The 24,787-nt window shown below is 34.8% G+C and overlaps 1 protein-coding gene across 8 annotated transcripts in view; it reads right to left on the bottom strand.

The window, feature by feature from the left end:
* BIRC6 (baculoviral IAP repeat containing 6) overlaps positions 1–24,787 on the bottom strand; it is a 231,373-nt gene that overhangs the window by 165,775 nt on the left and 40,811 nt on the right. For all 8 annotated transcript variants that reach the window (XR_015768921.1, XM_028117286.2, XM_028117287.2 and 5 more), the window contains exons 5-11: positions 23,177–23,288; positions 21,306–21,388; positions 17,340–17,562; positions 17,100–17,260; positions 12,235–12,293; positions 5,957–7,348; positions 552–701 (exon numbers count right to left, since the gene is read on the bottom strand). Coding sequence is in view for 7 of the 8 variants with exons in the window: in XM_028117286.2 (XP_027973087.2) it covers positions 552–701; positions 5,957–7,348; positions 12,235–12,293; positions 17,100–17,260; positions 17,340–17,562; positions 21,306–21,388; positions 23,177–23,288 (2,180 nt within the window). In the remaining variant the exon portion in view is untranslated. The remainder of the gene's footprint in view (positions 1–551; positions 702–5,956; positions 7,349–12,234; positions 12,294–17,099; positions 17,261–17,339; positions 17,563–21,305; positions 21,389–23,176; positions 23,289–24,787) is intronic.

The following is a 24,787-nucleotide window of genomic DNA, read 5'->3' as shown; positions in this document are numbered from 1 at the left end:
TATAGAACACACACACAGAGAAGAGGCAAAAACAACATACAAAAGCAAACCTATCTAATGGTACACAATGGGGAAATGAGGATCTGAATATACCACCCCAGGAAGAGAATATTTTTCCAGCTTTTCAATTGCAGTAGTAATATCAGTAACATTAAGCCACTCCACTGACTTCTTATTTTTTTAATCAATTCCCCTATTTTATGTTTTTTTCCCTAACTAGACCAAAAGCTCCTTAATGGCCAAAATAATGTTTTACCTCTTAAGTAACATCACCAATATTGGCCAACCTACCATAGGTGAAAAAACATTTCTTATTTTAATGTTCACAACAATTTGCAACTACTGAAAAAAAACAATGATAAATAATAAACAAAAACAAGCTAAGTGAAAGAATAGCAACAAAGAAATGAACTCCCTCAACAAAGTAACCAAGAGTTGACTGTAAAAACTGAAAGAATGTTTAAGATTATTTGAGGAAGACTCAGAAAACTTTGAACATCACAAGAATTTGCATTTTTAAGATTTCATTTAAAAAAAATTTAGTATCATACCTGAAATGCCAGGACTTGAAGGATTTGATAAAGGTTTGGAACCTTCTGAAGACGGCTCTATTCCTTTAGAAAGAGATCCATCCACTAGTATATCAGCTTCATCAATATCATCACAAGTTCCTCCAATTTGGAGAAAATGAAGCTCACCACCTATGGTGTAATAAAATTTTATCAACATAGGAACACAGAATATGGATAAACATACAAATACATACTACTTAGTTAAGAAACTCAATTTATTTTAATATCACTCAACAAGCAGATAAACAGGGCTGACAAAGTGACATATCTTCCAGAAATTAGAAATTAAACTGACAAGGTACTACAAACTGAAAATTTAATTTAATTTAAAAAATGGCAAATACACAAACATATGTGAAAACAGTTATTTACCTAGTACTAACTATGTGTAAGACACTATTTTAAATGCTTAAGTTAATTCATTTAGTCTTCACAAAAACCCCTGAGGTAAGGACTATTATTGTGGCCACTTTACAGATGAGGAAACTGATGCACTAGCTAAATATCTCAGCAGTAACAAAAATGAACAAAGATTCTTAATTTTTTGAAGCATTCACCATGAAATGAAACTGAATTTCTATTTTTTTGTATTTCTCACAGAAAAAAACTGAAAGCAAAGTTAGCAAATACTTAAGACAAAAATCAATGGATAAAAGAATATTCTAACAAAAGTAGTTGGAGATTCACTTTCAATATGACAGAATAAAGAAGAGGACAACTCCTCTTCCTTAAAAGCAACGACAAAGCCAGACAAAACTGTCATTCAACCAGGGTGGGGCAAGCAATGAAAACCAGCAGAAGGGATGCTACTTGCCAGAGGGGGGCCCAATGGATTTGGAAAGCCATCAGTTTAAAGGGCTCAGTGGCAACAAAAATGAGGTGCATCCTGAAGTCAAGACTCTGCCCTTAATACCAAGTTACAAGAAGTGAAAGAAACACAGGTGGCTTGGTAAACTCTCCACATGATCCACAATGATCAGAGGCTGTACACATGTGTTACAAAACCAGATGGGGCCCAAGTCATCCACACATTCCCAGTCAACTAACCCCATGCATATGCAGAAGAGTTGTAAGAGGGCATGACAGAAAATAAAAATAAAGCAAATAAAAGCCAGGACACACCTGAATACAGTCTTTCTGGTGAAGTTACTTGGACATAATCATTTATCAAAACCTTTGGCTAAATACTAAGCTAAGCGGACACAAAGGCAACAAATAAGAAACAAGGTTTAAAAGTTAAAAATCTCTGGGGTAAAAAAAATGAGGGGAGACATCAGTGACTGCACACTGCAAAAGAAACAGATTTCACAGATGTAGTCCTGATGGGTTACCAAACAAACAAACAAAGCAACAACAACCTCCAAAGAGGGGAAATCAGAATCCAGAATTCTGCAATGTTATTTAAAATGTCCAGTATTAAATAAAAAATTATAAGACATGAAGAAAGACTGACCCATGCTTAAGGAAAACAAAATCATTGAGAAGTATCTCTGAGTTTCCAAAATTTGAGTTTGGCAGACAAGAACTTCAAAGAAGCTACTGTATTTTTATAGAATAAAAGGAAATCAGGTATGGAGAATTAAAGGAACAAACGGTGGAAATGACTCAACAAGTAAAGAATCTCAACTAAAAAATAGAAATTTTAAAGAAGAAAAGGGAAATTCTGGAGTTGAAACATAAAATACATAAAATGAAAAGTTCATTAGAGAGGCTCAAAGCAGATTTGAGATGGCAGTAGAAAAATCAGTAAAATAAAAATAGAGCATAAGAAATTAACCAATCTGAAGAAAAGTAAAAGATCTTTTAAAATGAAAAGCATCTCAGAGACCTATGGGACAGATCAAGTATAAGAGCATACATGTAATGGGAATTCCAGAAAAAGAGAACAGAAAAGGCAAAGAGAAAAAATTGATGAAATAATGAATAAAAACTTCCCAAATTTGAAGAAACACATTACACTGCAAATCCAATCAATTCAATGAACTTCAAGTAGGATATATAAAATGAGATTCACAGGTATATATGTTACAGTCAAACTGCTGCATGTCAATGAGAAAACCTTAAATGCAACAAGTTAAAAATGACTCATCAGATCTAATAACCATGATGCAAATTAAGAGCGGACTTACCAGAAACAATGGAGGCCCTAGGCACCTGAATGAGATGTGCAGAAATAGTCAACCAATAATTCTATAGACAGTACCATTCTTCAAAAATGAATGTGAAATAGAGATATTTCAGGATAAACAGAATTTTTTACTAGGAGATCTGCCTTGTAATAAGTACTAAAGAAAGTCCTTCAAGATAAAAGAAAGCACTACCAAATTTTATCACACGCACCAGAAATGAGTAAGTAGGTGATGAAATAAGTAAAGTAGATGAATATATATTTTATCTCATTTCCTTGTAAATTTTTTTAAAAGACAAAGATTGGATAAAATAACTCTTTTTGGTTGGGTTTGTAACTTATCTAAATGCAACATATAAGACAATGGTAGCACAAAGGAGCAGGAGAAAAAAGATTAGAGCAAAGTATATTTTACTAGAATTAAGTTAGTATTATTCTAAAGTAGTTTGTGACAGAATAAATCACTAAGAACAGAACTCCAAAAAAGTATTAAAAAAAATATATCAACAAAGGCACCAGTAATGTCACACCAAATGGCAGAGCAGGAAGTTCTAGGTAGGAAGCTCTAGAGGTCAGTTACTGAACTAGAAAGTGACTGAAATCAACTATTTCAGAACTCTGGAGCCTAACAAGAAACAATGACCAGAGGATGCTTAATAAAGGGAAAGGCTACTGATCTTCCATGGAAGTGGCCTGCAGGAGCCAGCTGCCATCCCCCATTCCTCAGCCCTGTGCAAGCTGTGGGGAAAGCAGTCCAGATTTCTGGAGTTGCTGGCTGGTGGCCAGAAGGGACCTTACTTCCTCATTTCACATATATGTATATATGTATGTGTGTGTATATTCTATTTCCAAATTTTAATCAAACATAGCTGCATCAAATCTACCTTCAGTATATTATTTTTTTAAAAGATTTTATTTATTTATTTGAGAGAGAATGAGAGATACAGAGCACGAGAGGGAAGAGGGTCAGAGGGGGAAGCAGACTCCCTGCTGAGCAGGGAGCCCGATGTGGGACTCGATCCCGGGACTCCAGGATCATGACCTGAGCCGAAGGCAGTCGCTCAACCAACTGAGCCACCCAGGCACCCTACCTTCAGTACATTATTAATACTATTTGAAATTAACTTACAACATTTATTAGTTGTAGATTTTTATCAAAAGGCTCAATGACTCTACATGAGAAAAAGTTTTATGCTACTTGAATACACTCTTATGACATGTCATGGAAATGTCATGTCCTTTTGATTCAAAGCCTGTAATCCTTTTTAAAAATTTTTACAACTACTTTTTGGACTGTCATACATACATTTTAAAACATCAACTTTTCTTTCCTCTTTTTTGTTACTCATCTCATCTTTTCACATCTATCTTGACCAGTCAATCCTTGAAGAACTAGGAAATAATCTTCAAAGTGCTTAACTTCTCACGCTTTTTCTTGTCCATTGATCCATCTGGATAAATTCCCTATCACATGAGATCAATTCCTAGAACTTTTCATTGTCCAAACTCCAAGAATACATTAACCTATTTAAACACTACTTATCCTCTGTCTCACAAAAGCATATCTCATCAAACAATTAAAATCATTAAACCCTGACTGTATTTCTGGAAAACACTAGTACCTTACACAGATGTGCCCTGGGCCTAGGTCACTCAGGTTCCAAATTCAGCTCCATTCTGGATGGCCTATGGCATATTAAATTGTTTTCATTTTTTAAATCTTTCACATTAAAAGAGTCTTTAAAATTCAATGTATGAGTCTTCTTTTTTCTTTTTTTTAAGTAGGCTCCATTACTTTTTTTAAGTGGGCTCCACACCCAGCGTGGGCTTGAACTCATGACCCTGAGATCAAGACCTGAGCTGAGATCAAGAATCACTTAACCAACTGAGCCACCCAGATGCCCCTACAAGTCTTATGCTTTTGTTACATTCTAGCAGTATAATGTAGTTTAAGCACCCTGACAACAGATGCCCAGGTATGAATGCTGACTCTGTCATTTATTAGCTCTGTGACTTAGGCAAGTTACTTAACCTCTCCTTCCCTCAGTTTCCTTATCTGTAAAATGAAGACAATAATAGTATATATCTCATAAAGTTGGCATGATGACTAAATAAATTATGAGAAGTAAAGCTCTCACAACAGTGAACTGGCACATACATGATCAAAAACTTCAAATTATCCTTCATACCACATAGTATTTTAATGGTTTTTCTAAACTTTATCAACTCTAATTCAAAGTTTAATTAGTCTAAAGTTATTCTGCATTGCTCATTTTTAAAATTAATCTATTTGGGTTTTGATGTTATTTGAAGATTTTTCTTCCCCTTATTTCACTAGATGTATTTCAGAGAAGGCAATCTGAACCACTACATTCACCACTACTCTTCTTGGCCAAACTCTTGCAATCTTTTAAAGGGAGGAAAAACTCGGATTAATTCCTCCCAAGAACCACAAATGAGATGTATGACTCTCCTCACACCCAGTTCTTCTCCCAAGCACTGGTTATAGTTACCTGGGCTTCAAGTATCTCCTGACCCTAACTTCCTACTAAACTATCAGTAAGACCACTCATTTTGCCTGATCTTGTCAGTAATCCGTTTCCAAAAACTTCTTTATCTTTCCAACTTAAAATATATAATAAGAAAAGTAGGAGGAAAAATGAACACTATGTTACTCTGTATGGGGCTCAAATGTTGCAAAGCTGATTCAACCATTAGCCAAAAGTCAGGAATAAATCAGAAAAGAAAAATTTATTTGGCAAAACTAGTATTCATTCGCTAAATATTTTTATTTCAGGAGGAAATAATGACCGGTATATATACTCTGTGCCAAAAACGTTATATACATTATTTCATTTCATTCTAAGAAGCCTGATAACAGGCCTTCTTATCCTCGTCTATAAATAAACAAAGGTTTACTGAGTTTAAAGTAACTTGCCCAAGGCCACAAATTTGAGCAGATGCAGAGTCAGGACTCACAGAAACAACAGCAGGTTATTTTCTTGAGGTTAAAGCAGAGAAGATACTTTCTGAGAGACTTATTAACTTATTTACAATTAGAATCCTTACCTAGGGCAGTAGAAAAAAGTTTTAAAAAGTTAAAACAGTAGCAAAGATTTACCGCTTCATTATAAAAAAAATAAATTTCTCTCCATCTATATGGATCTAAAATTCATACTAGGTATGCATATAAATGAATGCCATATACACTGATTTTTTAAGATTTGTAGGAGACCCAAACAAACCAAGAGCTTACCTTTGGTGCATGCACACAGCCTGTCAGTGCCCGAGCAGTAAATGACAGAAACAAATGTGTCCTGTTCCTCAGTGCCCTCCTTTTTGGGAGGTTCCACTTTGGCCAAAATTTCAAAGTTTGAAAGATCTAATATTTTTACATATCCTCCCTGAGTGGTTATTACCAGGTGTCCAAGAGTAGAAATATCAGCCTTTTTTTCTCTTTCAATGCCATTCTTTGAGGTTAACTGCATTTCCTCAACGGGTTCCTCACAGTCATCTTCTCGATTATCCAATATATCTGGTGGAAGCAAAATGAGCGAGGTAATTGTGTCCTGGGGGTCTTTGATATGTTGGATTTTTATTGGCTCCTCTTCTAAAGTCACTATCCGAGTGGCATAATTCATTTTATAAAGTATTAAATATCCACCACTAATATTCCTCTGCTCAGGCTGAATTATCAAAGGACTTTGTACATCTGCTGGTGATTCGTGTTGGATTACACTAATATTTGCACCATTCACTACAGTAAGATTTGATTCCAGCTCACCTTTCCGTCTATTACATAGTGCAGAGTTTAGTTTATTTAAATTATTCAAGGCCTCTACTTGATTTATTGCACTCAAGGATTCAACAGGGCATGTCCGCAGTCCTACCAACAAATGAATTCCATCAGCACAAGGAGTTAGGGAGTCTATACAAAGATTCTCCTCCTCTGCAAATTTTGGCAGCCTTAAGCACTGAACCAAAGTCCCAGGCTTGGGAAACACAGAGTTCCACTTCTCAGAATCTGGAGAGGTAAGGTTGGCTGCGGCATCTGCAAATTGCTGAATGTAAGTCACAGGAGGATCCTGCAACAACAACTGCTCCTGACTATCCAGCTCCATTTCAATAATCTGTGGAACCGTAAAACCATCATCATGCAAACTTTTGCTCATTATATTGTTCATCTGTGAAAATATTTTTCCTGCTTTCTCATCAGATTCCTTGATGCTATAAAGAAGCAAAATGGGTAAAGTCCTCCTTACCAGAGGAGAATTTAACTCTGAATTAGTGCAGGATTCATTGTCAGTTGACCCTTGTTCTGATATACTTTCACCCTGAGTTCTGCTTAAACCATCCAGTGACCTGTGAGAATTACTACTAATGGGTGAGGTAGCAGGAGATTTATATGTTAATAAACCTCCAGCTAATAAACATGGAAAGGGAATGTTGTGTTGTTCCTGGTGCTTTTCCTTTGTCTTTTCACTCTTAGAGTTTAAGCAAGGATTTGCCCCAAGTTCTTCAAGATCCTTAACAGTATCTTCAAGCACATTTGCCACAATCTCCCACTGAAGTTTTTCAGGCTGCTGCAGAATGCTGAGTGCTGTTATATCAAGGCTCACTTCCATGGCTTCCTTCTGTGATGTATGCCCTTCGAAAAGGAACAATATTCATTAGAATTGGCCTTGAGATTGGCAAATCACGAATCTTTTTTTTAAAGATTTTTTTTTTAAAGATTCTATTTATTTATTAAAGAGAGAGAATGAGAGAGAGAGAGAGAGCATGAGGGGGGGAGGGTCAAAGGGAGAAGCAGACTCTCCACCGAGCAGGAAGCCCGATGTGGGACTCGATCCTGGGACTCCAGGATCATGACCTGAGCCGAAGGCAGTCGCCCAACCAACTGCGCCACCCAGGTGCCCACGAATCTTTAGTATAATGCTTTCGTTACTTTTCTTTTCTTACTCATCCAATCAGTGCATTATAATTACATAAGTGGAAGAATTTAAAGTATTTTTAAGGGAAATTAATCAAATCTGAGGTAAATCTACTCAGAAAAACCACTGAGGTATTCAAGAGAGTCAAAATCATTTTCAATTCAGAATATATTCTCTTGGCAATTTATGAGCAACCCTCCCCCATCCTTTTTAATTTATGAGAATGGTTAAAGAATGAAGACATTATTAGTATCAAAATATAGGATTTCTGTCCTTTAATTCTAAACCAAAAGCCATTCAATACCATTATAACTACCACTTGTGCACTTTATAGAATATCCATGAAACATGATTACAGTGTCTGTTCCCTTTCTTTCACTATTTAGAAGTCATAGCATGCGCTCCTCTCTCCTACCCCACCATGCTAATTATCAGTTATCATAGTACGCAATGTAATTCTAACCTCAGCTTAGAAAAAAATTATAACTAGGAAGGAAAAATTCCCAAAATTTGCCATTTTAAAGTGAAGCATAAAGCATCTTCTGTATTATCTGCTAATTTATAGCTCATTTAAAGTTAACTACATTACCCCTTATGATCTTTTGTCCACTGTGTGCTCTCCCCTTACAAAGAGTACAAAAGTCATTTCTCAGTCTCAATGCTCCAAAAATACCATGTCTGTCTACACAAAACCTTGCAACAGATGTCACTCAATTGAACTGAAAGTCTGAACCATTTGTTTCTTTCTCAATAGCAAAAAATACTATCAGTCAACAACAACATTATTAGCAACAATAAGTATTTCTTTTTTTTTTTAAGATTTTATTTATTTGACAGACAGAGAGACAGCGAGAGAGAGAACATAAGCAGGAGGAGTGGGAGAGGGAGAAGCAGGCTTCCCGCCAAGCAGGGAGCCCAATGTGGGGCTCGATCCCAGGACCCTGAGATCATGACCCAAGCTGAAGGCAGTCGCTTAACCAACTGAGCCACACAGGCGTCCTAATGTCTAAGTATTTCTTATGGAAAAAAAAAAAAGCATTGGAACTGGCTTTATGATTTTAGATAAGAAAAATACAGAAGAGTAAAAGAAATAAATATAACTCGAAACTGCATGAAAGTTTGAAAGCTGCCCAAGTAACGTGCAACTGAGATTCATGGAACATCATATACTTAACATGTACTGAAAGTTCTGTTCACAACATTTCTGTTAACTATTTCATAAACTATTTCTTTAAAATGCTCACTGGCAGCTCTACCTAGAATTTCCCATTTTCTGAGAATAATCTTAATTCATATAATGTTGCTATTATGACCTGAAATGAAACCATTTCTAGTTAAATGGAAGAAAACTGTAATTATACACTCAACAGTTTAATTGTCCTAATGAAGCTGTTCAGTTACGCAACCACTCATTTGGCTACGTTCACATGCAGTCTGTCTATACTGCCATGCATTAGTTATATATATATTAACTCTACTAATTTAGATTTGAAATTAAAAGTTGACAGTAAAATTTTGATACCATATAGTACACTATAATAAATCTTAAGGATGCTCAACTATTTATTGGACTAAACTGAAACTTATATAAATAATTTTTTTAATGATTTTTTTTTTTTTTTAGTTATGGTCAGAAATTGCCAGGAAAAAACACTAGTGTATGTATACAGAGATTAAAAACAAAATAACCACAAATTACATGTATTAACACACATTTAAGAAATATTCAAAGTAAATGGCATAGAAAGTGGGGCTATTCATTAAGACAGGCAGCATGACAAGTGGCATTATTACTCTTTTTCCCAACAATTAAAGTAACATCTAAGAAACAGCTTATGCTGTACATTCTACTTCAGAAGACAAAGCACAATGACAACTGTCAAATACTGCAGTAAGGAAATCTGTAGTCTTATCTCAGAATTTCTCCAACCTACTGGACTACAAAACAAGTTTTTACATAATATAGCTATAAACAGACTGCAATACAATATTCTCCAGATAATCATTTTGGGAAACCCTTCTCTTCTCTGCTTACTTAGGTAGTGTAAGCCAACAGTTCTATCAGCCAAATTTCCTGAGGTGAGCAACTAGGTTTTACCTAAGCACTTTTCTAAAACTAAGAAATTTCAATTCGAACCCTCCTTCAATCTCTCTGTCAAACACTCTTCCCACTCTTCACAAGAATATATCCTTAATTCAGTTATCTGGCCCCAAAACCAAACTTTTCTCTGTGACATCATCTAGATACTTTCAAAAGCCATAACCTTCAAATGAAAAACAGGTAAAAGTCTCTTAGTTAAGAAATACATTCTATAATTCTTCAGACTGTATCATTGATCGGAATCACCTAGAGTTAGTAAATGTAAATTTTGAAATAGCATCTATGACTTATTTTAGATACTTTAGGAAAAGAACACATTTCCCATTCATATCACGAGCCTCCATAAACTCGCCAATAAACTACCAATGTAAGAGAATTAACTTAGAAGATATAGTAGTCCCCCCCCAGCTTTATAGGCAGGGGATACGTTCCAAGAACCCCAGTGGACACCTGAAACTGCAGACAGCACAAAACTCTGTATGTGCTAGGTTTTATTTGTATACATAATGATAAAGTTTAATTTGCAAATTAGGCACGGTAAGAGATTAACGGCAATATCTAATAATAAAATAGAATTATAATAATACACTGTAATAAAAGTTAGGTCAATGTGTTTTCTCTCCCAAAATATCTTACTATACTGTACTCACTCTTCTTGTGATGATGTGAGATAAAATGCCGATGTGATGAGATGCGGTGCGGTGAATGACATAGGCATTGTGTCCTAGCATTCTGCTACTAGGTTATCTGCTCAGGATAACAGCTGACCAAAGGTGACTGAACTGTGGAAAGCGAAACCCCGAGTGAGGTGGACTACTATCCCTATTTTACTACAAATGAATGAACTACTTACAAATCCTAAAAGGAGGGAATTAAAAATTCTGAACCAGAAGAATTTTCTTCTCTTTCCATAGCTACCTTTTAATACTACATAAGGACAACCACCCCTGCCCTGATGAGGTATCACAGAAAAAGCCAACAAAATTACATGGTGACTTTCTAGATACTGGGAAGTGAGATAAACAGGACTACAGTATTTAAAGGAAGTGTGAAAAAGCAAGTAGGCTAGATGAGAAAGAGAAAAGTAGGAAAGGAATAAAGAGATCGACCAAAGAGAGATGCTATAGTAACAAAATACCTGCTGAGATCGTCGGACCCGAGAAGAGAGCGAAGCTACAGCGCACAGAGGAAAGGCTGTGGTTAGAACCACAAACTTCAAGACAGAAAAGGAACACTGAGCTCAAACACTTCACTTTACAGAGGAAAAACAGGCCCAGAGAGTTTAAGTGATTGACAAGACGAAAGAGTGAATTAGCAGAAGAATTCAAGCTCTGACCAGGTCTCCAGGTAACCTGTGACCAGTTTATTATTCTTTACCAGATCAAGAAAATGCAATTGTAGCCCTTTTCTGTTTTTGCAAAAGGACAATAAAAGGGGGAAGGAGCATTATCTTCATCAGACTAATTTTTTTAAATGAATCTATTCTTTATTTTTCTAGAGCTAATTATACATTTGTAAATTATTCAGGGCATTTTCCTACTTTAAAATTTTTTTCATTGCTAAAAATTACTTCAAAAGACAACTAAGGTTTTACTCCAAATCAGTCTAGCATTGTTTGGGGGGGCTTTAAAAAAATTTCATGACAATTTAGAATCTAGAGAGCAGCTGCTATTCTATACTCACTCTCATTTCTGACAACTGTACTATACAAAGCCGTGTCTCTTTCCCCAGAGATTTAACAAGTTATATATGTCCTCAGTTCCTAAAACAGGACGTTACAGAACAGCCACAATTCAGTACCAGTCACTTTTTTAAAATATTGGCTACTCCCCAGGTACTATGCTTTATATATTTTTATCTTAATCAGTCCCCAAAACTCTAATTAACAGATGTTAACATAACTCTTTCATGTATTGGGAAATGCGTTCAGCCTATAATAAATGACAAGAATTTGAATTCTGATATGGAAAAACTATTTTGAGATGTACTATTAGCCTTGCCTATTATAAAACTACATTAAAATCTGAAGCACATGCTTTCACCATTAACATTTCATAAGATAATGGAGTAAGGCAGCACTTACTTGATGCCTTAATGTCTATGATTTTATACTTTAAAATTTATTCTCTCTTTACCTGTTTTATTTTGGGGATAAAGAACCTTAATTTCAATATTACTTTTATTTAACAACAAAATAAATTATGCAAATAAACTGAACACATTCTGAAGGGCTTAATGTGTATTCCTTGACATCTGTGACAAAAATTTAGTAAAACTCTAATTGTTTGGCTCAAATACATACCATTTAAAATTTAAGTATGGGACTCTACATATACTAATTCAAGATCTGTCATGTTTAACATTTGAGTTTTCTGTGTATATTAGTGAAAATGCAGAGTTTGCATTAACTAAGAAATTTAGAATTAGGTAATATTTAGCTTTACCTATACCTGTATAAATGCAAGGATTTAAACAATAGATTATCTGACATTTTTAACATACCTGTCACAGAATCTGATCTGGAATGCTCTTCACTGTCTGAATCCTCCAGTAAATCATCACTTAAAGACAAAGTAAAAAATAATTTGAATTTCAAAAAAAGGTACGCATATTATGAGACAAAGAAGAAAGTTACAACAACCACTGCTCTGCATCTCAAATATAAGTATCATACAAAACTATTAAAACTCACTTAAATGACATATAAGTAGTCTGAGATAATAACCGATTGACAATGCTGGTATTGGATTACCTTAAAATCATGAAATAAATATCTGTCTGAAAGAGAATGTGGAAACCTCTAAGAATCTATAATAAAATTTGTAGGAATTTGAAGACTGTTAGGGTGTGACTGGGAATAGTCAGGTAAATAAACAGATAAAAGAGAGAAGCAGCTAATAAAATCAAGTACAAGCTTCAGGTAGTAAAATTTTAATAACTATTGTATTACTGAATTCAGGAAAGTTGTCCTAAAATCAAATAAAAGAGCTATCTAAATACATGTATATGTACACGTTTAAATACACACACGCATTTCATTTTTGTGTTTGCTTTGTTTGTTTTGGAAGGGGTAATAAGACTCCTTGACAAGCAGGGAAACTATTACAACTCAGAAGTTAGGGGTTAAGACAAGAGGATGTCCCTCCTTGACTCTTCACTCAGATAGTCAAGAAATTGCCAGCCTCCCTCTTTGCATCCATCTTTATCCTCACTCTCATCTGTTAGCAAACAAGAAAAAAATTCAATAAAAGATCACTCTAGTACAATATGAGACTGTGTCAGTACTCTTATCAGCACTTCTACAGCAGTTCTAAGATTCTGATGACCTCAATTAAAAAAATTAAAAGATATATTTTGAAGGAAAGAAAGAAAATATTAACTCTCCCTTTTTGAAACAATGTATTTCACTTACAACTGAAATAACCAGGCACTTAAGTAATTTTAAATGAAATGCAAGTTAGTAATCTCTGTTAAAAAAAAAAAAAGTTTGAAATATGGGGCAGGGGGCGTTAGTAATCTGTTTAAAAAAAATGTTTGAAATATGGGGCAGGGGCAGGGCTTGGTTAGATATTTTTGACAAATTTCTGTGTTTTAAGTTTTTCAAGCGGAAATAACTGTCCATGAAACAATTCTGTGCTATAATTTAAAACAACAAAAAAGGGGCGCCTGGGTGGCTCAGTCGTTAAGCGTCTGCCTTCAGCTCAGGTCATGATCCCAGGGTCCTGGGATAGAGCCCCCGCATCAGGCTCCCTGCTCGGTGGGAGGCCTGCTTCTCCCTCTCCCACTCCCCCTGCTTGTGTTTCCTAACTGTGTCTCTCTCTGTCAAATAAAAAACAACAAAAAAAATTTTAAACAACAAAAAAATATGCAAAAGTTCAAGATCAGCTGCTAATTAGCCTTAAGCTATTTAAATGCTAACTGGCTGATTTCAGAGAAATAATAAAGATACTTGGAAAAATAAATCCCAAGAGGAAATATTAATCATTGGGAATTATCCAGAATAAAGAACTCCAAACCAAGAAGACACAAGAGGTTTCAAGTATGGGTTTTCACATTAAAAGAAAACCAAGTATTACCCAGCTATAAGGACAAAAGGTTAAATAAAGTAGTTGTATATTTTATTTTATTATTTATTTATTTATTTTTTATTTATTTAAGTAGGCTTCACGCCCAATGTAGAGCCCAACACAGGGCTTGAACTCACAACCCTAGATCAAAACCTGAGCTGAGATCAAGAGCTGGATACTTAACTGACTGAGCCACTGAGGCGCCCCAGGTAGCTGTATATTTTAAAGAAGGAAATCAAGGTGTCTTGATATGAAATTACAAATAATGTTACAAAGAGTTGCCAGATAATCACCGTAACTGGCAAAACAAAACAAAACAAAAAGTTCTTTCTAAAGTTTTTCAAAATACAATCTTTTTTCAAAAAATTATTTGATAGAAAAATCATACCATTACATAATAAAATCATATGAGTTCAATGACTGAACTGTACCCTAAAAGGGTGAATTTTATGATGTATAACTATACCTTAAAACTCTTAAATATGGGTTAAAAAAACACTTAAGTACACATTAAAAAATTTATATATATAAATGTTAACATAACTAGACAACATGATTATGGGTACTCTACGTTCCTTCAAGGTATTTCTCTGTATTGTCCAATTTTTCTATGTTAAGCATGCATTAGGTTTATAACAGACACTAGATTTACTAAAGCCTTTTACATGTGCAAAACCTTTTGCAGAGTAAAAAACATGCAAATTAAATAGGATATTATGAATAAGTTTTAAGTTAGGATTATCTATTTTTGAAAACTGAATATACACTAGTTATCACATGCATACCTTAGCTTTGATATATCAATACTATATAAACAACTTCAAAGTTAAAAGCAGGAAATTTTTACCAATTTGAAAAATATAACATATAAAATGAGACAAAAATGTTAATTCATTTAAATTAAGTGTGTTCCCAAATAAATAATCTTCCTTCCCAAAAAAATATTCTTCCCTGAATAAATTCAGAACAAAGATAAATGTTGTCTTTCAAGTAGAAATGGTCATAAACAATCCATAAGCAAACTATACTGCTAATTAAGCTTCTTGGCTAAGTTTTAATTTGTTCAATTAACATACTATTCTTTGAGCTAATGAAACTCATACAGTGTATTTTAAAACAAATATATTGTATATTATGCCATAATATCAGTATTAGTTTGGTTCATTATATTCACTACCAATGCAACAGAAATCCTGCTACCTCTTGGGGGAGGGAAAGCCAGAGAGAGAAACTGAAGTTAGAGAGGAAGTTCCATCTCTTCACCTTCCTCCTAACTCCCCAGCTTCAGAGTACTCTTTCTGTACGATTCACTTCACTTTCTTAGGAGAAAAAAGTCCTTCTACCCTGGAAAGACTACCTCTTAAAATCACGCAGATATTTATATCTCAACTCCAGCACACTACCCCAACATAATACCTGTCCACCTAAGATACTGGGTGTTTACTGAAAATGTACATTTTACCTAAGTGTGTGTGTGCGCATGTGTGCAATCTTAAAAAGTATGCCTTGATTCAATTTTTAATCCCCAAATTACAAAACTCCAAGATGAAAGTTCTAACTAAAATCAGTGTTCAGGGGCACCTGGGTGGCGCAGTCAGTTAAGCGCCGACTCTTGGTTTCATCTCAGGTCGTGATCTCAGGATGGGGCTCCGCACTCAGCAGAGTCATTTCAGATTCTCTCTACCTCTCCCTCTACTCCTCCCGTTTGTGCTCTCTCTCTAAAATAAATAAATAAATCTTTAAAAAAATAAATTTAATTAAATCAGTGTTCAGAAGCACATACCAATTTCATTATCTTCTATTAATTTTTCACTAACTTCTAAGAAAACCACAGAGCTCAAGCACACTTAACTTTCTAGTCCTATTGACAAACGTGGCCAAAAGTCAGACAACAGGCCACCTGCTTTTCCATCAAGCTGGGAATTTATTCACACAGATTCGTAAAAACTGAGAACAGCCATGAAGCTTTAATTCAGTCTGTTTCAGAGCTCAGGCCATGTTCATTTACCTACCCATAATTTATTCATCTTATTACAAAGAAAGACTAGACAGAGGTAACCTTCCCAACTACTATACTGTGAATTTTCCATTAATTCCATTAATGAAACAATTTGCACTAATTAAGTTTTACGTTAGTTGTTGTTGTTGTTTTAAAGATTTTATTTATCCACTTGACAGAGACACAGCAAGAGAGGGAACACAAGCAGAGGGAGTGAGAGAGGGAGAAGCAGGCCTCCAGTGGAGCAGGGAACCCGATGTGGGGCTCGATCCCAGGACCCTGGGATCATGACCTGAGCCGAAGGCAGACACTTAACGACTGAGCCACCCAGGCGCCCTAAGTTTTATGTTAGTTCTTAATGAAAGTACATGCCACCAGAGGGACTGTGAAGTAAAATATTCTTAAATCACACTGACTGTGGTATGTCTATCGCGTATTAGTAACATAAGAAGCCCCTGCAAGTGAAATGACAGATCGCCTCAGCATCAGGACATTTGATCACAATTATAGGCTCCATTTCACACTGCTACATTCAGAATCTTAAAAGGGAGTAGCTTCTACTGCCTAAGACAGGTTGAGTGGTTTTTGGAACCCTTCATTCTGTCTGCCTGAGAATACTGTATGTGTTGCTCTATAATCCTAGCCCAGTTCAGAGTTACAACTGCAGTGTCTTGGGAGACAAGTGGGTAAAATAGAATTATACTTTGACTCTCCAGCCCCCACACAGATCAAATACAGCTACAGAAATCAAGACTGTCAGAAAAGCTGAAAGGAAAAGAATCCAACACAACAATTTTACCAAAATGTCTCTACAGCAATAATTATCATGCCTCAACTCATTGCTGACTACTGATAAACTATTTTAAATAATCAGGTCATCTTGCCTAGCCACGGGTTATTTCACTATTCATTAGCACTTGTACAATTTGAGGTGCTAATGAAAACAAGTGGAAACCAAAATCATTTGGTTCGACTGCACTAGGAGAAGATTTAGAAAAAGGTAAAATAAGGTTAATCCAAGGATTCTGTTTCATTACTTAGACTTTATTTTTCAGCGCAGCAATTATTTCTAACTGGCACAGATTGAGACAGAAAATAAAGTACATGTTACAGACCATGGCATTTCTGAATGAAAATTTTTCTCAAGTATCACACAGTTCCTTCAGATATTATAACTAAATGTTTGTTCTCTACTCTCTTGAACTAATAATTTTTTCTGCCCCTTTAATTAGAATTAAGAAAATATAAAATTTAGGAAAACACATAACTTTTATAAATACCACTAAAAAAAATTCACATACCTATCTCCTTCCAATTTTGGTATGTCTGAGCAGCTAGAGGAGTCCTCCAGCCACGCCAAAGTTGGTCTCCTTGATTCAACTGCTGAGCTTGGTTCTCCCGACAGAATAAGCTGTTGTACAATTGCTGGATCATATGCATTAATTTCAAACTTCAAGTGCACCTAAACAAATGAAAAGCCTACGTTTAAGACTGATTTTTTTGCTCAATTACTAATCTGTTACTTCAAAATTAAAACATACCTTCATAAGTTTGGAAACATCCCATATGCAGATCTTTCCTCGTTTTGTTGCAGCAGCAAGAAAATGAGGGCAGCTTCCCGACCCAAAGCAAGCTATTCTGTCAGTTCCATCAGTACAGGGAAACTGTGCAGGACTTGTTGCGAGAGTGACAGACAACGGCACATTCTGTGTGTGCTCACCTTTCACAAACGGGCAGTTTGGGGAGTGTCTCTCGTGTTCAGACCTTTATATAGATTAAGGAAGGAAAAGTTTACTGAACAACAAAGCTGTCAAGTCTGTGGATTAAAACAGAACTCCAGGATCATCTTTTCTTTTTTAAAACACAATCAAAGTATGATTTATTAAAAAGACTCAAATGCTACTTCATTCAATCTTACCAAGATCACTCTAACATATTCAACCACTCACTGTAGTAGCAGATTTTTATTCCCTTTAATGGATTACACATAAAATCAGTCTCTGATGAAATAAAAATGCTATAGTATAATTTACACTATATTCACATACTGATAAAATTGTTTAAAGTCTGGTATTTCCTCACACTGTTTCCTACAACTGTAAATAAGTCACTACTTTGTTTCAGTTTAAAATTCTCCATAAAGGGGGGCGCCTGGGTGGCTCAGTCAGTTAAGCGTCTGCCTTCGGCTCAGGTTATGATCCCAGGGTACTGGGATCGAGCCCCACATCGGGCTCCCTGCTCAGTGGGAAGCCTGCTTCACCCTCTCCCACTCCCCCTGCTTGTGTTCCCTCTCTCGACGTCTCTCTCTGTCGAACAAATAAATAAAATCTTTAAAAAATAAAAATTAAAAAAAAAATTCTCCATAAAGGTACAGCGTGGTGACAACAGCTAATAATTTTATTATATACCTGAAATTTGAGAAGAAGTTATGTCTTAAATTAGATCTTAACACATGTACACACACAAAATGGTAACTGTGTACAGGTGATGGATATATTAATTAGCTTGATTGTGGTGGTCTTTCATATATACCAAAACATCAAGTTGTACACCTTAAATATATACAATTTTTACATGTCAAAGATATCTCTATACAGCTATTTTTAAAATTAATTATTTATAATTATATGCATATCTGTATTTATCAGTGGCCACAAGTGTAAATGACATATAATAAAAACTCAAATGTCATTCGTATCACAAAAAACTTTTTAGTAAAGATCTGAAAGCAAAAAGATCTATAGAGTATAGATAAAATGACCTATATTAAGAACACAGAAATACATCTTATACATTCACTACAGGACCAGACCAGATAAATAACTTCTAAACAAAGTCTCTTTCCAAAGGAACATAGAAAGATAATATTCATAGACTGTACATTATTTCTTTCACATAAATGATTAATGAGCAAAAAGAAACGTTAAATTTGTTTACTGAGAAAACTCTAACATGTTTAATAAAAATACAACACTAGGTATTCTCAAGACTAATATAATGACTTTAAAAATCTTCTCAAATATTGAAAGCAGGATCAACTTTAACACTTAAAAATTATGTCTCCTTGGCCTGGTGATGGGTGTTAAAGAGGGCATGTATGGAATGGAGCACTGAGTGTTATACGCAAACAATGAATCATGGAACACTACGTCAAAAACTAATGATGTAATGTATGGTGATTAACATAACATAATAAAATTAAATTTAAAAAAAATTATGTCTCCAACTTTGTGACTACTTTCTTTCTTTCTGGTTATTCTTTTTTTTTTTTTTTTTACTCTCACTAGCTGTAATTACTAGGCACTATCTGAAATGTCAGGATGCTGCTACCAAAAAAGAACTTTTTTTTTTTTTGTATTTCCATGGCAAAGAAAGGAAAACTATACTTATAAAATATGCCATTCCTTAGGGTGTACATATTTCTTTTTACAAGGCACCTGTGACTCACCTATATCCATATGTAAAACCTGGACAATTTGCAACATGCAGATGTCTTACATAATTGCTTTTACATGACATCCCCAAGCACATATTTTGACTGGATTCCCTTCCCAACTAAATCCTACGGTATTTTCCTCTTTCCATCCTTCTTTCTTCCCTGAGTTTTAACTTTTTAATTAAAATGATATTTATACAAGTGACACCTAACTATATAAAATAAAGCTAAATACCACTCAATTACAATATCCAATCCCAGTAATCTCTTTTCCCACCTCCAAATAACCTCTTTTATGAATTTAAGTGGTATACTTCTAAAATATTTTTATGTTTTCATATATCTGTACGTGTAAGAAAATTTTCATTTTAAATAAAAGTACTACTGTATGAATCATCCTACAATAAACTTCTTGACCCAATAACATAACTAAAAGTTACTGATGGTGAAGAATAGAGAGCAAACTATCGATTCCTTTTCACTGTTGGACAATGGTCGATTATGTGAGCGTACCACATTTTATTTGGCTATTCCATCCTGACAGAGATTTACGATGATCCCAGTTTTTCAAGGCAGTTACCATCCGCTCTGTGCCTCTGTGCATACAAGAGGAATTAATTTTCTCAGGTATATAAGTAGAAGTGGAATTGCCAGATAATTGCCAGGGCGTGCTCATTTTTTTTTAAAAACTTCACTCTCCCTCTAAAGTAGCTCTATCAACTCCCACCATCAAAACGTGAGAGTCCCAGTGTCACCTGCAAGTCCTCCTCCTCCCACTCACAGACTCAGAAGGTACTGAGGCTCAGCTGCCCCTCCCTTTGATCCTGCACCCTCCTATCCATTTAGAACACTGTGTCCTCAAAGCCCTCGGAGATACTACCAATTGCTTAAATTTGAGGAATCCTGAATCCGGGGCAAGAAGAGCTAGAATCCTCAATTCCCTCACCATGTCAAGAAAAGATAGGTTTTGACAGCCCAAACTGAGTGTGTGAATCAATTTCCTCCCCCAAAAATATTTATGAACAAAGTTACATTCTATAATGTCAAGGTATAATTTTTTAGGGATGGCTGAAATAACTGAGGTTCAGCCTGAGAAACTAAAAAATACATGTTAAAATGGTTTCTATATATATAAATAGTTTCTAGGGGAAAAGGCTGAGTTCCAAACAGAACCTTAACCTAAACTGGAAACCGCACATGTTCAAGTCTCGGTCCACAGATAGATGCAACTTTAATTTTTCATACAGTAAACCCCACTGCAAGCTGGAATCCATATGTACACTCCAATAGGCTTCAGCTAGTTCACCCCATTCACATCAGCTGATTAACACTGGGAGACCTCAAACTAATTTTACTACAAACCAAGTCCTCGCTCCATCACTAATTAGCCATATATCCTTTGGCCAATTTTATTTTCTTTATTTACAATAGGATAATAATAATTCCTATCCCTCCTATAAAATGAAGATAGTAATGCCTATTTCATAGGGTTAATATGAGAATTAAATGAGTTAAAAATATATAAGGTACTTAGGATGGTACCTGGTAAGTAGCACTATATAAATATTTGCTCTTATTACTATTTCTATCAATAAGGCCTGTTACTTGTAAAAATTAGGTTTCAATACATGATCTCTAATGTTGAACCAAGTTCTAAACTTTCATCCATTAGAATTCAAAATTACCACAGACTCCCTAAAATTACTTCAAAGTTAAAAAAATTAAAATAATAAGGCTCTGCTCTGTGGATTCCCTACTGGCAGGCTGCCTGCAACTGACCAAGATTAAACTGCTAAAGTTAACCATGTTGTATCAACTTATTTATCATAGCCTTCTGGTTCAGGGCCTAAATCTATTCTTTGGCACTTCTCCCATGTAGATTTTAGGAAGTCAAAGACCATAGTCACTATGTGCCAAGTGATGTGACAGAGCAGAGACAATGCTATCTCATTCTCTTAGGACAAAGGCAAAAATACAGATGGAAAAAGGCAGGAATATGAAAAACAGAAAATTTAGAAGCCTACTTACAGGATTAACTTAGCCTATTACATTCAGAAAAATCAGAACTCACCAAGGTTCATCAGTAGGTTCCCAACAAACGAGACATACACTACAAGTAAAACACATGGCTCTATCATCTCCAGATGAGGCAGGCTGCAAATTTAAAGACAGAAAAGGTTAATATTAAAATAACCTTTTAATAAAAACTCTTCCAAAAACGTTCATAATCTTAGGTAAAAAGCACAGAGGAAAAGACAATTCACCTATACATTGATTCCAAAAATACAGTGAATGCCCAAATCTTCAAAAATTTACTACTTTATTTGAAAAACTGTGTTTCGTCAAAAAATGAGCACTAAATCAAACATGGAGGCACACTCATACTCAACCTCTAATAGCATCTTCTAAATGCATTACTGAAGTATCTGAAAAACTAGTTAAATATATAAGGAAATAGAGTATAACATATTTTATTATTAAAAACTGAATTTCATACAACCACACAAGAAAGACCAAGTAAAAAGGAAAAGCAAACTAGTGACCCTAATTCACATAATATTCTTAAATCACACAGGACAAAATGTCATATATATAAAATAACACATCAAAATCTGAACTAAAATATAGCTCTGAAAACAAAATTAATATTTTTGAGGACTTAACTCTACTTTGCACCTACTATGCATATAGATGTAAATTTATTTATATTTTTTAAAATTAAGAATAATTGGTCCTTAACACAGGCAGAAGATTCTAGAAAATCTGTGACTTGATCTCTTTGCAAAGATGGAGTACAAGGAACAATAATAATTCAACAGAAAAAATACCAAGGCATCACTTCACAGAGACTGTTTTAGGAAATGACACCAAATAGCAATGAAGACAAATTATCAGGAAAAATGGTCCATGTTCAAACTTTAAGTTACAAAATAATTTCAGTAATTCTAGTATTTAGCCAGCCTCCAAACTAATCTATCTTTAACTGGAAATCTGAAAGACTGTGAGTAAAACAGTCAAATGAATTTCTCATTTAATTTTAGTTAAGATATTCTGAACACTTCAAGATAACTTAAGGAATAATCACTCTTCAGACTCTTTACAATAGTTACTTCAATGCATTTCAAAGTTTAGTTGAATTCTAAAATTAAGTAAGCATGCTTTATGTCAACTGACATGTAAGTATTAAATTGCTTAGATTCTTTAGCAGTGGTAAGCCATTCTACGCTACACAGTTTAAGTCTCCTTTAATTAGTAATTATGCCCATCTGAAGTCATTTTTCTTAACTTCCCTCTACTTTAGCTCAGTGAACCTCTCTATAATGTCCCACTCTTGTCTTTTTGTCACACGAGTCCCTATACTGTACACTTTCCTCTTTTCCTACATAAATCATTTTCCTTGACTAATCATTCTTCTTTCTGTACAATTTCTTAATCAGTTCTTCAAAGTATATATTCAGGTTGCACTGTACCACCTGCAATGCTGCTTCTACAGTTAAAGAGAAGTATGTGGGTAATTTATATCCCAACCAAAATTAGAGTTTCCAGAGTAACTGCAATGTGTTACTTTTGTTGCATTACCCTCAGTATCTACTATTCTGTGAGGAATGCAGAAATCAAGAAGTGAAAATGAACACACATCCAAAGAGAACACTTTTCAAAAAGCAAATCTGAAGAATACCGCCTGGCTTCTGGAAGAAAATAGTTATGAAGCATTAACTCAGCTGACTTGTAACAACTTTTTTTTTCCTTTTTGTACACAATACATGATATAGGAAATAGTATTCAAAGGTACAAGAATAAAACAAAACTCACACAAATGCATACACACAAGCACACGGTGAGGTTGCATAAAGCAAGTTTTTGAGAAAGTATTAAATACTGATGATTTTACTGAAGACTACAAAAGCTGAAAAGAAAAAATGTTTTTTGAGTCTTTTTTACCTGATGGTAAAATCCAGCTTGAGCCATGGGATCCGGCTGTGCCCATCGATAGCCCACATGAGGCCATGAGGTAAATGTCTCCCGTCTGTTAGCTTCACTATACATCAGCGATCTACAAGTAAACATACTTTATGTAATCGAAATTAGGCATCCTACTGAAGAAAAATTTTACTGGATTATCAACAAAAACTGGGAATGGTCTAACGACCGAGTTCAAATATGTATTTTAAACTAAAAATGATCGCTTTTAGGAATTTCCCTTAAACACTATAAGGAAAAAGAAACCTGATTGATGGCTAGAACTGATAATTTTAGGGGTAGATTAAATTAACGAATGTTGCATAATTACCAAGCAGAGAACACAAAATCTAGAGACATAAAGACAGAGAGTCATATGTTTTCATCATGTCCCAAGTTTGCATAAATGGATAAAACCACAACCAAAGTGGTCTTATCTCAACCATGTCGAGAAAGTATTTTCCAGCTTAATTTTTTTTTTAAGTAGAAAGTCGTTTTCTTTCTGTTCTTTCTCCAGAGAAATCCTTTTCTAGGAAAGCTGTACTCTCCAGGGAATTATAAAAATAGAAAATCTTCATATATGTTTTCATATTAAAATATATTAGCTCACTGAGTAAACCTATAACCTAGAGTATTTTTTAAATGAGTTGCTTTAAAAAAAAAATTTTTTTTTTTAATTTACTTTTTTAAGTAAGCTCTATGCCCAACGTGGGGCTATGACGCCAAGATCAAGAGCTGCATGCTCTACCAACCGAGCCAGTCAGGCACCCAACCTGAAGTATTATTTTAAAGAATGATACCAAATTCAGAAAAAGTCCAAATGGCTTCGAGAAAGAAAGGACTGGTAAGCAAAGGTTACTCTTCTTAACACAAAAGTGCAAATGACAACAGGAAGGAAGGAAGGAAAAAAAAAAAAAAGAAAGTGGTAAAGGTCATCACAGTGAGACCAGAAAAATACTTTTCTCTAAATTCTTCCCTAAATTAGTACATAATTTCCTATAATATTGCTAGTAAGCTTATTAGGTTTAACTCATTGTTGTGTTCTGGTTTGAAAAAAACAAAGTTGGATTAGAAAAGCCTTATCATTTACATGCTATAGATGTCTTCAGGATCTTTGTCAGACAGAAAACCACCCACTTACTTATATTACCAAACAAAAGAGCAATAGCATCTAACAGACCCTAACTCAAAACTCCAACAGACCTAAGTTCATGAACGTCCTCATAAGTTCCTACATTCATTCTTAATGAAACAATTACCACAGACTACATCAAAATTAGTATTTTGAAACATTTAAATACCTCCAGAAACACAATATCCTATCCAGTGAGTGAATTTCCTAAAATAAGACATTCACCACAGATTGCACAGATTTCTTTAGAAACCCAGCTACTATTTGCAAAGAAAATAGCTCTGAAAGGCTGTTTTATAATCTCAAGATAGGCATAGCTCTAGGAAAAGAAATACTTATTCCAGGTACATTTTCCCCCCTCTCCAGACATCTTCTAAGGAATATTTTAATGATAACCATACCCCACATCACCTGGTAATTAAAAATGATAGTCTCTACATTTGCCCAAAAGACAGACAATG

The sequence above is a fragment of the Eumetopias jubatus genome, unplaced genomic scaffold (assembly GCF_037043125.1).
Source record: "Eumetopias jubatus isolate StellerSeaLion01/CBP00866 unplaced genomic scaffold, mEumJub1_p1.0 scaffold_9, whole genome shotgun sequence".
NCBI classification, from domain to species: domain Eukaryota; kingdom Metazoa; phylum Chordata; class Mammalia; order Carnivora; family Otariidae; genus Eumetopias; species Eumetopias jubatus.
Note: the sequence above shows the minus strand (reverse complement) of the source record. Positions and strands in the feature narration are given on the sequence as shown.